This window comes from Leptonychotes weddellii, chromosome 4 (genome assembly GCF_054177405.1).
Source record: "Leptonychotes weddellii isolate Sample4059 chromosome 4, ASM5417740v2, whole genome shotgun sequence".
In the NCBI taxonomy this organism is placed as follows: Eukaryota; Metazoa; Chordata; class Mammalia; order Carnivora; family Phocidae; genus Leptonychotes; species Leptonychotes weddellii.
Genome location: NC_138372.1, coordinates 31,898,809 through 31,914,416, shown reverse-complemented (window position 1 = coordinate 31,914,416; position 15,608 = coordinate 31,898,809). Strand labels below are relative to the sequence as shown.

The 15,608-nt window shown below is 50.7% G+C and overlaps 1 protein-coding gene and 1 long non-coding RNA gene across 11 annotated transcripts in view; one reads left to right on the top strand and one right to left on the bottom strand.

Moving 5' to 3' along the window:
• Nucleotides 1-15,043, bottom strand: part of LOC145721093 (uncharacterized) — a 38,790-nt gene extending 23,747 nt beyond the window's left edge. Inside the window, exons 1-2 of the long non-coding RNA XR_014144562.1 lie at nt 14,875-15,043; nt 14,166-14,184 (exon numbers count right to left, since the gene is read on the bottom strand). This is a non-coding gene — a long non-coding RNA (uncharacterized LOC145721093). The remainder of the gene's footprint in view (nt 1-14,165; nt 14,185-14,874) is intronic.
• An 89-nt stretch (nt 15,044-15,132) lies between these two features.
• Nucleotides 15,133-15,608, top strand: part of ERI3 (ERI1 exoribonuclease family member 3) — a 126,419-nt gene continuing 125,943 nt past the window's right edge. For 5 of the 10 annotated variants that reach the window (XR_014144846.1, XM_031022740.2, XM_081818292.1 and 2 more), the window contains exon 1: nt 15,230-15,591. Coding sequence is in view for 4 of the 10 variants with exons in the window: in XM_031022740.2 (XP_030878600.1) it covers nt 15,457-15,591 (135 nt within the window). In the remaining 6 variants the exon portion in view is untranslated. The other 5 variants (XM_031022761.2, XM_006728976.3, XM_006728977.3 and 2 more) reach the window with 5 other exon arrangements.

Here is a 15,608-nt window from a genome sequence, read left to right as displayed (position 1 = left end):
ATTCTATCCTTGAATCTCTTTTGGGTGGGTGGGTGGGTGACCAGGACTCTGCCCATTGGGAGGATTTTCCCTCACCACTGTCTTTCAGCGTAGCCACTGTCCATTTCAGCTTGTTCCCACACTGCGTCAACCCACCCGTAAACTAAGGTAGGGCTTTTCCCTCCTATTTCCTTGTCATAAGGAATCCCTCATACACGCTGGGCGTGAGCAGAGGGGAGGCATTGGCACACCAGTGGAACGTGGCCTGGGAGCCTGGGACACTGCACTGCAGCTTGCTTGTGCCCTCCATTTCTGCGCATGCTCGACCTCACATGTAGTCCTTCCATCTTAGGATGGATTGTTACTGGGCCTGCCTAACCTCATGACTCGGTGGATCTCAGAACTCAGTTTTGGTGAAAGGATGACGTTTTAGGACCTGCCTGAAAAACCATGTAGCAACCGGGGGGAGTATGGGCCCACAGAGAAGGTTTGAAGGGGCACAAAGTGGAGGTGAAGGGAGAATTAAGAGATTTTCTCTACTACTGTTTTAATTTTCTCTACTGTTTTAATTCTATTAAATCCTACTCCATCGGCCTAACACTTTCTGTGAGCCAGGCACTGTACGAAGTTCTTCACAGGAACTGTTATGAATTATTAAATTAATCCATGCAACATATGAAGTGGGCACTATTACTATTCTTCACATTGTTATTATTCCCATTTTACAGAGGAAACTGGGACTTAGGTGGGTTAAGGAGCACAGAGTTGGTAAGTAAAGTCTGACTCCCAGGATGGTCTGACTCCAAGGCCTAATCTTTAAATCTCCACACTATCAGCCACTCTCTTCACGCCAGCTGCCTTGAGATAGAATGAGGAAAGTGGGTGCGTGTGTGCATGTGCGAGCGCGTTCTTGTGTGTGTGTCTGTGTGTGTGTGTGTGTATGGCAGGCAGGGGAGACTTTTCTAGCTCTGGATGTGCTCTGCTATGCTGAAGAGCTTCAGGATTTTTACTAGTTCATCCATCCCTTCATCCAACAAACATTCAATGAATACCTAGTTACTATAGAATAATAAGGAGTGGAGCAGATATCTTGCCACCATATCCCTGCTACTGTACCCTTAGGGAAGGTTCTCCTATACGGGGAGGGTTGCTGCTCAGGACAAGAGTAGAAAAGGGAGGACGTCTATAGGGAAGGTTGTACTCATTGGCCCAGATAGCTCTGAGGGCTGGATGAGGTATAAGATGACTTGGCTATTTGGCCCAAAGATGCAAACTGCTTTCCTCTGCTTTAAGAGCTGCCCCTGATGGGTCTGGTCAGAAGTGTTGATGGTCTGGTCCTCAGAGTTCCTTTAGGTACAGCCTATGTGTCATCTTCTTTTTCTTGGGGATCTCAGTCCTGATGTTGCAGCAGCACCCTCTCCCAATGCATCATTAGAGAGATTGATTACTTCCTGTCCCATGGGCCCGTTTCTACCTATTAAGTAACCACCTGTCTGCTTGCCCCCTGTGTGCGTTTTGGAGCCTCAGTCTTACCCTGGCCCAGGGTTTTGCTGTTTTTTTTTTTTTTTTTCACTCAGCCTGGAAATATTAACTACCAAAATAATAATAATTTACATTTAGTAAGCACATACTGTGTGCCAGGCCTTGTGCCAAAAGTTCTACGGATGACTTCAGTTAATTCTGCATCAACCCTATAATGGAGGTCCAGACCTACTGTTAGAAGTAGAGCAGGAGGTCAGCATGCAGAAGGGGCTCTTCTGGCCAGGACTGTGCTTCTCCTGGGCCTGTCCTGCACAGTCAGACCACTGCAGGACCAACCAACCGTGCACCTGGGCCCACCCGACACAATGCCTGGGCACACTGGCCTCACCCAACACCCAGTATCCGCAGCTGAGCCCCCTTGGTGGAGCACACAGGGCTTTTGGCTGGGTTCCGCCTGCCCCTTCCCTTCCCTGAACAGGCATCTCTGCCAGGTCAGTTCCCCTTCCCTTGGCTTCCTTTGTGCTCTTCCTGGCCTTGGCTCATGCTGTTCCTTCTGCCCAGAATCCCTCTTTTCCTTTTTCTGCCTGGTAAAATCCTTATTTTGCAAGCCTTGCTTTAATGTCATCCTGACCTCCCTGCCCTCCCCTGTCAGAATTAATTGCTCCCTCCTTTTGTGTTGCTCAACAGCACTTACCACAGCGAACTGTAGTTACTTGTTTCACCACTCAGCCTGGGGGGAAAGAGAGGCAAAGGCCCGTTTTGATTCACCTCCTGGTCTCCGGAGCTCAGGGGCCGCCCAGTAAGTGCTGAAGCCCATTGGGACTGGGGCAGGGGGCTGTGAAGCTTGACTGCGGACGCCCCTGGGATGGGACCTGGGTTCTCCCTGAATCCCTGCTGTCTTAATGTCTTTCTCTCAGGCTGGCCCAAACCGGATTTCAGAGACTATGACAGGATCCCCCCTGAGCACGAATAGGTCTGTGCTCTCTCCCCTCCAGATGACTCCCCTTCTTCAGTGGCCAGCCAGCCTGCCTGCCTCCCTCCTGGCACCCCCTCTAGCCTGGTGCTCCCCACTCTCCCCATTTAGCGGCATCTGCGGATTTCATTAACTTGCTACTTAACCCCTCTCGCTCAGATCAGCCCTGAAGATGATAAATCAGGCCCAGGGCTCATCCCTGCAGCAGCTAGCCTCTCCACACCCCCCTCTAACGAGGCTCTGGCTGCCCCTATTCATCACTGGCTGCCCTCCCTTTCTCCTGCGGTTTCATTGCTTACACCCCCCACATCCCCACGCAGACGGTGTCAGTGGTGTTATAGCCCAGCCACTTTGGGGTGAATTTTGGACGTAGATTCAGGACAGACCCTGGATCTGGTGAGCTTCCTAGGCCAGACCGCCCTTATCCCTGGGGGACTGTGGGCCTTGGCTTCCCTGGGTGGGGGAGGGGGGTTAGCCCAAAGGCAGCACCCAGGGGCTGCAGGAGAGGGAGGCCCTGGCCTGGAAAAGGACGGGAGGGTAAGGGAGCAGAGGGCTCCCTTCCTAGCTATAGGACTGCCGAGGGGGGAGGGGTGGCTAGAGTGGATGGACCTGGCTTCTCATTCTTTCCTTTCTTCCTCAAGACCTTCCACTCCTTCCCTGCCTAGATCTTCCCAAGAGCCCTCCTTTAAATGTCCTTCTCTGTGACGCGGCCAGTCTCGCAGGCCCCCACCCTCTCCTTGTGTCCTCATAGAGCATGGGTGGGAGGAGGACTGCTGTAGCAGTGACCATGGGGGGTGTGCCGAGCAGCACCCGACTCTTCCCAGAGAGCTCCCCCACAGTGGCAAAGCTGCCCCTGCTCTGGGACTCCTTTCTCACCCTCATCTTTCTGGTTCCCCTTCCCCTTATTTCTTGAGGCTCCTCTGCTTAGCTCAACCTGTGACCCCTCTATCCTATCGCCACCTGTCACTGAGGCTGCCATTCTGCTCACCGGATGGATTGCCTGCGCCTCAGTGGAGCGCTAGAGCTGGCCAGCAGTGTGGTTTTTCTCGACTTAGGAAAATGGCCCCTTTCCCTCCCCCCTCCCCACCAGCCGCTTCTCTTAAGCCCTGCCCAAATACCGTCTTTAATTTTCCTTTCTCCCTACAATTACCTTTCCCTCTCTCCCTCAGGCCCCAGATCTCTCTTCCTGACTTCTCTCTCCTTCCCTCCCCCATGCCTCCTCTCCTGTTCTCTTCTCCCATTTATAGGCATAGACTCCCTAAAAGGGACCACCCCAAATTTGTCAGGGACCTAGCCCTTTTGTAATTCTAATCAGGGTCCTTCTGGTTTTCTCTGCCTTTAGAGATCTCTCTGGGCCCCTTCCTATCACCTCCATCTGCCCTCATTGTGTCCCCTCCAACCCCCATTCTCACCGTCATTCCAGCCTTGCCAGGGGACAGTGTCCTGCCCACCCCCCGCCCCCAGTTCCCTTCCTACCCCTTTCCAGGCCCTGCAATGATCTCCTGTCCTCCTCTCCTTTGACATTCTTCTTCTGAAGGGGTCAAAGCCATTGGATGTTCACTCAGCAACCCCACCCCCCCACCACGTGTGTTTTTGTCAGGTGCTATTTCTACAATGTCTTCATTACCTCCTAATTGGCCAAATCTCTTTTCTTTATTTTTCTTGTTAAAGACAGATTTAAAGAACGAGTTCAGTAGCTCAGCCATTTTCAGACCATCATTAATTTCCCGCCTTCTTATTTATTAATGGGGCAACTTCCTTGCTGGTATTTCTTGTTCCCTGGATATCTCTGTAAAAGCCTGCCTGGCTCATGCAGCCCCTGGGACCAGTGCTAACTCACTCTGACTTTGTGCTGCCCTCAGCTGCGCTGGCATTCCCTCCACAGCTCCCCCTGCTCTTGCAGCCCTCTTTGCTCAAGACACGCCCCCCGACACGCCCCCTGGGTTTAGGCACAGAGCCTTCCCTCCTACACGTGGAGAGGACCAGAGAGGACCGAGACTCCCAGTTCTCTCCTCCACCCCTTCTCCCTTTCCACAGTGTTCCAGGTTCTACTCTAAGCCAAACAAATGCACGCATGCTGTCTCATTGACTCCTCAAGATCTTAAGGACAAAAGAACAGACTAAAGCTCAGGGAGCAGCGCTGACTCCTGCAGGGTGACTTTGCTTCGAAGGGGTAGGGCCAGGATGTGAACCCAGTTTTACCTGGCCCCACGGCTAGGGCTTTTCCTCTTTGCCAGCCCACCTCACCGAAGCCCGCAGAGAAAGGTCATGTTTAGGGTAAGTGGTGATCCAGAGGGAAATCCCGGGACCAGTGAGAAGGCTGCAGCACAGTGGGAAATAGAAGGCAGTGGCCCGAGGATTAGCAGGGCTGTAGGCAGCAAGCAGTATTGGGTGAGCAGTCTCCTTCTTTAGGCCCTGCCCTCTCTGGGTTCCACTTTCTTATCCTCCCATGCCAGTTAGCTGAAGGACTCGTGTTCTAATGGGGACATTACTAACACGTGGGAGCAGCTATCTGGGGACTCTTTCTATTGCTCTGAAGGCTGGGTCTGTGCCCTTGCTCTTTTTGAGGTTTGATTCTAGTTCTCCAGGAGCCTCAGCTCTTCTCCCCAGGTGAGGGGGTTGGTTCTGCTGCTGCCCACCAACCTCCGCCCATGCACGGGAGTAGGTGAGAATCAGTACACACTGGGCTCCTTGGGCAGACAGCTACCACCCTAGAACCCAGGCCCCAGGTCTAAGCATATGCTGACTCCACCAATGGCTCCTAAACCTTCTTGAATATGAGAGATGGGGACTTCTGGTAGGGTCTTGTTAAGATCTTTCCATAATCAGGAATATTCCTATTATCCCCTAGGCTCTGAGGCCAGACTCCAGGTGAGGCCCTAGCATGCCCAGAGCCCAGCTGTAGCTGCTTCCACATTGCCAGCGAGAGATGAGATGGGGAGGAGGATGGTGATCCCAAGTCAGGGTGCAGGCCTTGACGCCCCGTGGCTGCCACTAAATGCCAAGTCATTGCTCTTCTCTTTGGAAAAGAAAGCTCTGGGCAGGCCCATAGCAGGATCCAGGGAAGGAAAGGGAGAGAGAGAAGTCCGGGCAGAATCATCCTGTCCGACCTGGGGCCTCAACTAGCCCTCGGGCAGTAGTTATGGGAACCACAGCAGTGCAGGGGAGGAGTCCCCTGAGGCCAAGCCCTGGGAGCCATGTTTTTACACTAAAAGACCTTGTTTCTTGTCTCCTCCTGGTCATAACCCTGCTTAATAGAGACATTAAGATGAATGATTGAAGCTGCCTCTTTCCCTACAGCCAGAAGGAGGGGCCGCCTGGGTGACCCTGGACAGAGGGGACACCGTGTGGGATGGGGTTGGGGTAGGAGGGCATCCACAAAGCACCCCTCCCCAACACAGAGCCTTGGCTTTTGTAGGCTGAAACCTGTCCCAGAAGTGCCCCCCAAAGGCTGCCTCATCCAGCAGCGCTAATCTGCACTGACCTCCAAGGCTGCCTCTGCCTCCCCAACATTAGCGAGGGGCCGATGCCGGTAGGAAAAACCACAGGTGGATAAGGGATGACAGGGACTTTTGTTTATACAGACTTCCGAAAGGGCTTTGATAAGCTTCTAGACACACAGGTTTTCATATTTATAAAAACAATGGCAGGGGAGTCTGGGTGGCTCAGTCGTTAAGCGTCTGCCTTCGGCTCAGGTCATGATCTCAGGGTCCTGGGATCGAGCCCCGCATCAGGCTCCCTGCTCCGCGGGAAGCCTGCTTCTCCCTCTCTCACTCCCCCTGCTTGTGTTCCCTCTCTCGCTGTGTCTCTCTCTGTCAAATAAATAAAAAATCTTAAAAAAAAAAAAATGGGGGCGCCTGGGTGGCTCAGTCGTTAAGCGTCTGCCTTTGGCTCAGGTCATGATCCCAGGGTCCTGGGATCGAGTCCCACATCGGACTCCTTGCTCGGCGGGAAGCCTGCTTCTCCCTCCCCCACTCCCCCTGCTTATGTTCCCTCTCTCGCTGTGTCTCTCTCTGTCAAATAAATAAATAAAATCTTTTAAAAATAAAAAAATAAAAAATAAAAATTAAAAAAATGGCTAACAGTTATTGGCTGTTCTCTGCAGGTTTCAGGGGCTGTGTTTTACATGCATTGTCATACCGAATCTCACAACAGCCTCGTGATACAGAAAGAATTATTATCCCCAATTTACGGATGAGAAGACTGAAGCTTAGAGATGTTAAGCCACTTGCCCAAGGTCACCCAGCTAATAAGCAGTAGGGTTGGGCTATGAATCCAGACAGTCTGACTTCAGAGCCTGGGCTGGGAACCACTGTCCTCATACACCGCCTCCAGTCTTAAAAACTGTCATAGTCTGGGATTGGGAGGCGGGCCGGGAGGATTGGGGTTTTTGTATCAGATAGGGAATTGATTTAGAGGTCAGAGACAACCGTTAGGGATAAACAGGCTCATCTCTGGATGGGGCTGCAGAAGCGGAGGGAGCCCCAGGGAGCACCACTGAGACAGGCCTCATTTACCATGTTTATGACAGGTCTGGCAGAGGCCAGCTCAGGGAAAGCTGCCCCTTCAGAGATGATGCTGAACACTTTTGGGCAGGAAAATGTCTTGCTTTTTGTTTTTCTGCAGCCTCCCCCCCGCCCCCTCCCCCCACCCCTTGCACCTAGTCCTACACCGGGCGGGCATGGAGCAAATAAATATTCAATAAACAGCTTCTAAAAGATAGAAGCTACTTAAAAGTGAAGAGCCACAGCAGCCTTGGGCCATTTTCAGTGGAAAGGAGAATGCTCTGTGCTTGCAGATATAAGTGGATGCGGCTGGGGAAGGTGGGAAGGTGGGCCAGAGGGATGGCTACTCCGTGTGTGGCCTGAGGGCCAGCATCATCAGCATCACTGAGGAATTTGTTAGAAATGCAAAATCTGAGGCCTTTCCCAGACCCCATTATCACAGTTTGCATTTTAACAAGATTCCCAAGTGACTGGAATGCACGCTCAAGTTTGAGGAGCAATGATCTAATAGAGAACAGACCTAGACACTGCTCTGCTTTAAACCCTTTGGTGGCTCTCTATTGCCCTCAAACTCAAGCCCAAACCCATTAAGAAGGCTTACTTTAAGACTAGGCATGATCTAACTCTTGCCTACTTCAGACTCCTCTTTCACCACTGTCTCTGTCACACCTTCTGCTCCAATAGCACTGAGTTTCTTCCCATCCACATGGGAGCCATTTCTTTGCCTCATGGCTTTGCTTATGTTATTCCTTTTGCCTGGAATGCCCTCTCCTCTTCACTATTCCCACCCCCCATCCCCGGGCCTGGGAAATTCCTACTCAAAAAAGACTTGACTTCAATGCTAATCTTTCCAGCTGTGATCGGTGCCTCCTCTTCAAACTTTCACTGCAATTGGTCTCTCTCTTTTTTTTTTTTTTTAAAGATTTCATTTATTAGAGAGAATGAGAGAGAGAGAGCACATGAGAGGGGGGAGGGTCAGAGGGAGAAGTAGACTCCCTGCCGAGCAGGGAGCCCGATGTGGGACTCGATCCTGGGACTCCAGGATCATGACCTGAGCCAAGGCAGTCGCTTAACCAACTGAGCCACCCAGGTGCCCTGGTCTGTTTCTTTGATCACAGTTATGACTCTGAGTGACACATTTCTTTACCAGTGTCTCCCTCATTTCTGTAAGCTCTATGAGGGCAGAAATGTGTCCATTGTTCATGATCTTGTCCTGTGCTTTCAAGGAGCCTAGCACAAAGCAGGTATTCAAAGAATGTTGTTGAAAAAAAAAAAAGAATGTTGTTGAATCTTGAAAAAGTATACACTTTGAGAAGGATGGGCTCAAGCTCTTAGTTCAGCTGGGGTTGCTGGAGGAGATGCCCGCCGAAGGCTTGGGATGCCTCCTAAAAGCCCTATAGCATTCTCAGGTCCTGGGGGATGTGGTCAGGCAGTGCCTACAGATTAAGAATGCTGAGGTGTGCCTGGCTGGCTCAGTCGGTAAAGCATGTGACTGTCCATCTCAGGGTTGTGAGTTCAAGCCCCACATTGGATTTTACTTAAAAAAAAGAAGAAGAAAAATGCTGAGCAAGCCCCCGCCCTGTGGATTAGTGAGTGCCACACTGGGCAGGACACATTGGAGCTTGGGGGCTGAGAGGAGGGAAAGGAACAATCACTCAGGAATCAGGAAATGCTTCCTGGGGCAGGGCACATTTCTCAGGGGGTTCAATGGTAGAGATGGAATGGGGAAGGTACTCCTAGTTGAGAGAACAGCACCAGCAAAGAAAGTCTTGGAGGCAGAGAAGTGCAAAGCATCTTGATGAGTAATAATTAGTACTTTTGGCCTGGAAGAGAAGGGGAGGTAAAGAACTACTAGGAAATAAGGCTGGAAGTGTAGGTTGAAGCCTGAGTGTAAAGCACCTGAAGGCCAAGTCAAGATCAGGAAGGAAGAACTATGAAATCACAAGGGGTCCAGCAGAAGGATGAGGCTGTATTTGTCTGGGAAGGCCAAGGAAAGTGGCAGGCAGTACAAGTTTATTCACTGAATCCTGGGGGAAATATGCAGTGTAACGGGGGTCCTAGTGGGTTGGGGCTGATACTGGGCTACTTCCACTATGGGGAATTAAGCAACATCCTCTGACCCAAACATCTAGTTGAATCTACTGTTTTACATGGAGCTACAAAGCCAAACAAATACATTTGAACCAAGCCTGACATTTACATTTCAACCAACCATAACTGGATCAGGTATACACCAGCATGATTACAGTGGTGGTGTGTGGACAACCCAATGGATCCCAGATTGCTGGAAGGGCTAGCAGAGCTTGAGAGAGAGAGGCCTAATGATAGAGGAGGGAGGAGGCTGGCAGATGAGCCAGTTTACACAGTAAGACTAATGGTTGAAGAGGACCATGGCTCTGGTTCAGTATGATGGTTCTTACATAAACTCACCCAATCCTGGTTACTCTCACAGTAGTAGGTTTGCAGAATGAGACGAAAAAGGAATAGTTGAATAAGTGGAAAGAGCTGTTTCTGAAACACTTTAGAGCTCAAACACCCTGAGCAGGGCTTCACATCCTCCTAGCTGAGTGTAATACGGAGGGATTCTTCTTACTTTGTGAAAGACTGCTGTGCTCTCACACTGTCATGGTATCATGAGAATTGAGCACATCAGGCAGAGGCATTCAAGGCCAGCATCTATGGTGAACTTAGCGACAGAAGCCAGGGGAGCACACAGTAGCTTAGATGGATCCATGGGCACAACTGAGGCTTTTTATTTTTTTAAGAGTTTTATTTATTTATTTGAGAGAGTGAGAATGAGAGAGAGAGAGCACATGAGAGGGGGGAGGGTCAGAGGGAGAAGCAGACTCCCTGCTGAGCAGGGAGCCCGATGTGGGACTTGATCCCGGGACTCCAGGATCATGACCTGAGCTGAAGGCAGTCGCTTAACCAACTGAGCCACCCAGGCGCCCACAACTGAGGCTTTTTAAAGAAACATTGCGGGGGACTGGTATTTCCACAGGAGCAGGTGGGGGCCTAGCATTAGCAAGCCTGGTGTATGAATGTTAACATAAACTCATTGGTACCGCCAGCTGGAATAGCCTTGCAACAGACAAACTACAAGGCAGTCTAGGGAATAGAAACAGAGCCACCAGGAGGCAGCAGTTTGTGAGTGGGTTTGGAAAAACTGAGGGAGCATGGCCCGGAGGAGCGGAGACATCAGCACCACTCCAAAGGGTCCAGGGCGAATGCTGGCATCTGACCAGTGATGGGAAGCTCTAACAGGTAACAGGAGAGAGCTGAACTTGAAGCTGAGATGGGAACAGGCAAAAGGTGGAAGTACTGGTGGCTGATGACCAACCTCAAGAAAAACCTGCTGAAGGAAACTGGACTCACTGAGCACCTACCTTACGTTGGGTGGGTACTGTGGTAGGTGCTTTCTTTGCTTTATTGGTTATGCAGGTATTATCTCCCTTTCATAGTGGAGGAAACAGGCCAAGATAAGGTGACTTTGCTTATTCATCAAATATACACACTTGGAATATAAAGACGATTAAAACACAGTCCTCTTCTTTGAGGACCACAGAATATTGTGGGTGAGAGATACAAAGGCAGACAAGGGCAGACATAAGCACGAGGTACAGTGACACTACAAAGAGGTTCTCCAAGTCACAGAGTCAGTAAGTATCAGGGCCAGGATTCAATTCCTTGATTGTCTGGATCCAAACCTTAGCACCTGCCACTGCTCTAGCCACTCGGCAACAGTTCTTGACTTAGTTAGAGTCCAAGTTCTGAGGAAGGGCGGTAGGCCATGCTGCTGGCAGGGAATTTGTAAGAACAAGAGGAGGACATTGGGAATTGGGATGGGACATGTTCAGGTGACCCAGCAGCAGCTCAGGTCCAGAAGAAGAGGTGACGGTGGCCTCAGGGTTACCAGGTCATGGAGGCCCTCCAAGGGCAGGACTGATTCCAGCACCTAGAAGTGGCAGTGTGCGGTTCTAGGTATGGGAGCCACTGGAGGCAAGAAACCAGGCTGGTTCTTAGAGAGGCAGATTGGGACCAGAGAAGCGGGGGGGCGGGGGGGCGATCTCAAAAATCAAGTTGGGATTGAGAGGAGAGGCCATATTGGGAGTGGCCATGGGGAAATGGGAAAGAAATCAGACAATTTGGGGGCTCGATGGGAAACTTGACCAGTTTCCTTTTTGCTTCTGTTGAGTTCAATAGATCCTGACAGGATTGTCTGTCTTTTTGAAAACAACTCTTTTACTTTAAAAACTTGTCTTTTCCCTCCCCTCTGAGCACCAGATCCAGAAGAGGCCTGAGGCCCCAATCTTTTCTAGGGATGCTTTACCTCTGACTAGAGTGGCTGGAGAGCCCAAGCCAAGCTTCCATAGTTGGGGTGGGGCTGTGAGCCACACCTCTGGGTCATGTGAATCCCCTCGCTCTCTGGACAGTGAGCAAGGCAGGGATAAGTCTGAGGACAAATGATGGGAGGCTAGGACAGAGAAGGCAGAGTGGAACAGCTTGGGGAAGAGGGCCTCCCTGGGCAGGTGGCTCCATTTGATTTCCGATTTAAAGGGGAGGCTTAGATGGCCAAGAAGAAAAAGGCTAATAAGAAAAATATTAAACTGCAGTGTGTGTGTCCCCAGGGACTTCCTGTTGCCATAACTGACCTCCCGGAGAGCGCCATTCGTTCCCGAGCATGGCAGCTTTATAGGCACTTGTAGGCCTGCAAAGAACACCAATTTGCTGCTGCAGTTTGTTTTGATAACTGAAACTTTCAATAAATCTATATTAAAATCAAAGGGAAAATTAACTAGGCCCCAGTGAGGGGCACGGAGATAAGGGAGCACATTACCACCCTGGCCTCAGCCACCCCACATCCATCTCTTAGTTCAGATTCAGGTCACCAGAGAGATGAATGGCTCAGGCTCTTGGGGAACAGCCCTGGGGAAAGCAGGGCAGAGAAGGCATGGCCAGGTCTGGCTCCCACTGCTCCTGCAGCGGAGACCGTGGGGGGCAGGGTGTGGGGGGTGACAAGGGGGGGTGGTGGTGGTCATGGTGGGAAGAGGAGTTGGACAGAGGCATGGGGGACGGGTGAGAATAATAGTAATAACAGCCAATATTTACTGAACTCTTTATGCTGGATGCTATGCTAAGCATGTTTGTATTTAATTCTAATAAGTAGATACTAGTATTATTTCCACTCCAGAGAGGAAGAAACAGAGCCTCAGAAAGGTATGTGGCTTGCCTAAGGTCACAGATGGAGTCAGGACCCCAATCTGAACAGGGTGTCTCTGAGCTCACACTCCTCTTAAGTGCACGATGCTGTCTTACGTAGCTTACGGGGACTGTGAACGGCAGAAGCAATTTTCCCAGTTCTTAGATAAAATGGTTTTAGACCCAGTCTGGGTTCTCTCAGCTGTGCCAAGTTTGGCGGCTGTCATGCCTGCACTGTCCTTGGGTCCTGGATTCTCTGCCCTTCCACTGCTGGTTAAGGTCCCAGCTTTGCTGGCCATCTTGCTGTTTTCCCTTGTGGTTTCAGAGGGCAGCAGAACCAACTTGGCCCTCTCTTTAATTCCTGCTGTGTTCACTTTAGCTCAGTCACTTAATCCATCAGCCAGGAAGCTGCCCGAGGTTTATCTGTGTCTGTGTACTGGATTCAGTTCATCTGCCTCCAAAGATTCACTTGCCCCAACTGTACCCTCACCCCGGGCCTTGGCCACTTGTTTTTTGGACAGCCCAGCTGCCATTACTGTCATTTCATTTACTAACACATCTGGTTGTTTTAGCCTCCTCAGGAGAGTTTTGACAGAGCCTCCAATGTGCCCACTGTGGTGGGATTGCAATGGGCCTAATTTGACCAAACCAGGGGCTATGACTCCTCTCATCATTTCTAGTCTCAGATGAACCACTGTGCTATAGGGTGTGGGATCTGGCACCCCCTGTGGCTACCGGAGTGGTGGGGTAATACAACCTCCCTTTCCCCTTACAAAGTGATGGTTCTACATGGCTTCAATGACTAGTTGTGTTTGAAGCTCCAGGCAACTTTATAATACACAACCTTATATTTTCTTCCTTTTCTTCTTTGCCTCACTTCTCTTTGCCTCCTCAACTCTTGCCACCCTGGGATTATATTTCCCAATGAAATTTTACCACATAAGCTTTACCTCAGGCTCTGTTTTCTGGGAAATAAGAAAACAGGGAATCACCACAGAGCCAAAGGCTTGAGGGAGCCAAATGTTGGGTTAGGCAACAGTGTAAGGCACCGAGAATATACTGATCTCTTAAACTGTTCTATTATTTGAATACATTTGGCCTGGTCTTTGTCCAAAAAGAGCTTATATATAATACAGTCCGGTGAGGTCCTGGAAGCTATAGGGGTGAGCTCTAGAGCACGAAGGAGGAAAGAGCACTTTCTGGGGAAGTTAAGGGCTCTGTGGAAGGCTCCATGGAGGATATTGGTGCTAGGCCTTAAAGGAAGCATCCAATCCAGACAGTGTAGGTTGACTTCATTCTTACAGCCAAGAAGGTTGGTTGTACCCTATTCTTACACCAGACTCAGGACATATGAAAGCCAGGGACAGGAGAGACCATCTCAGAGCCTCTCATTTGTCTAATTTTTTTTTTTTTAAGATTTTATTTATTTATTTTACAGAGAGAGACACAGCGAGAGAGGGAACACAAGCAGGGGGAGTGGGAGAGGGAGAAGCAGGCTTCCCGCAGAGCAGGGAGCCTGATGCGGGGCTCAGTCCCAGGACCCTGGGATCATGACCTGAGCCGAAGGCAGACACTTAACGACTGAGCCACCCAGGTGCCCCTCATTTGTCTAACTTAATTTATCTATTTACTTGTTTGTTTATTGTCTGTTCTGCATCTACCTGCCCCTCCCCAATATAAAGTCTTCTCAAGGATACAGGTTTTGTGTGCCTTATTCACCAATGAATCTTAGCATCAAAAACAGTTGCCGACATCTAGCAGAGGCACTATAAATGTATGTTGACTGACTAATCAACTGGGATTAATGTCCAGATGACATTAACGGGAGGAGGAAGACCCAATTCCAGCCCCAAGAATCAGATAGGAAGATGTGCCTCCACTTTACTGACTTAGGGTTAAGTGACATCTGTCCCTGCTGATGTTTATTTCCTCGTTTGTCCACAAACATTTACCAGATTCCTGCTTTATTTGTGGAACTGTGCTGGGTATTACTGATATACCATGAACAATACAGAAATATTGCTTACCTTAAATGAATTTACAGCCCTGGGGGAGAGACAAGGAAATAGACAATTATAAAACAATGCAATAAATTCTGTAGGTGCAGAGTAGAATCACCTAGTCCATTATGCGGGATTAAGGAAGACATTCCCTAATATGGGTATTACCAGCCATTCCCAGCTCAGGCAGGAACCAGTATGTTAAGGTCAGATCTCACAGAAATGGTGGGCGCAGAAGTGACATCATTTTCTTATGTGAAAATATGCAAACGGCAGACAGAGGCTTGGTGACCAAAGCTGGGCCCAGAAGATGGTTCCTGGCTCACTGGGAAGCTGTCAAAGCCATCACTGATTTGGCCAAGGCCAGGGTTTCCCACCTCAGAACGTGTTACCCATGACTTCCCAAAGAGCCACAAACCAGATGAAGAAACACATCTCTGGCTTTAGCCAGACTTCTCTCCAGATGACAGAATAGACTGCGGTAGCTCCCTATAGTTGAGGCCAGAATCCTTTCAACTCTGACGTTCCCTCTGGAGCCAACCCAAACAAGTCAGTTCCCTCTTCTGTAGGAATGCCCTTCAGAAATCTAAGAATTTTCTTCTTAGCCTAAAATCTGCCTCCTTTCAGCTCTCCCCAGGCCCACCTCCGAGAGTGGATGATAATAATGACTTGTTGAAGAAACAAATCATGAGAAGTTATCTAAATATAACACGTCATGTTATGAGCCTATACTCACCTCATGAGTATATTGGGAGGTGGGAAAACGGAAGTGGGGGACCTGAGTCGCTCTAGGCCTTAAAAAGTTTTCGTTATTTAAAATATTCCTTTCCCAGGTCGGAAGGGAGCTCCCCCTTCACTTTCTTCTGAGTACGTGCCACCTCAAAACTACAAGTCCCAGAAGGCCAGCCGAGGGGAGTCACCATCTTGACACACCTTAGCGCGCATGTCGGCGGGAGAGCGAGCATTTGGGGAGAAGAAGCCCCGCCCCCCTGCAGCCCATTGGTCGGAGAAGCAAGCGGCGGGCTCAGCGGTTGGCCACCGAGCCCGCCCGTCAGTCGCGTCGGCCGGGGTCAGAGTGCGCGGAGGTGAGTCGGTGTGTTGTGGACTCGTGGTGCTGGCTGCCGCTGTTGAGGCGGCCGGGAACGGGCGGTGGGGAGCGGGCGGAGCTGGCCTTGCCTCTGCTTGGCCGGCGCCGCAGTCGGCGCGGGCCGCGCCCGCCGCCGTAAACTGCCCTGAGCGCCTGCTGAGGCCGAGGGAGACGTCGGGGCCTGCACCTGGAGGGAGCCTGCCGCGCTGGCCCCGAGGAGGGGGCGTTGCCATGGCGACAGCCTCTCCCGCCGCTGACGGGGGGCGGGGGCGGCCCTGGGAAGGAGGGCTGGTCTCCTGGCCCCCTGCCCCTCCCCTTACTCTCCCCTGGACTTGGATGGGCCCGAGTTGGGGGCAACACCCTGGGGTGGGTGATGCGGAGAG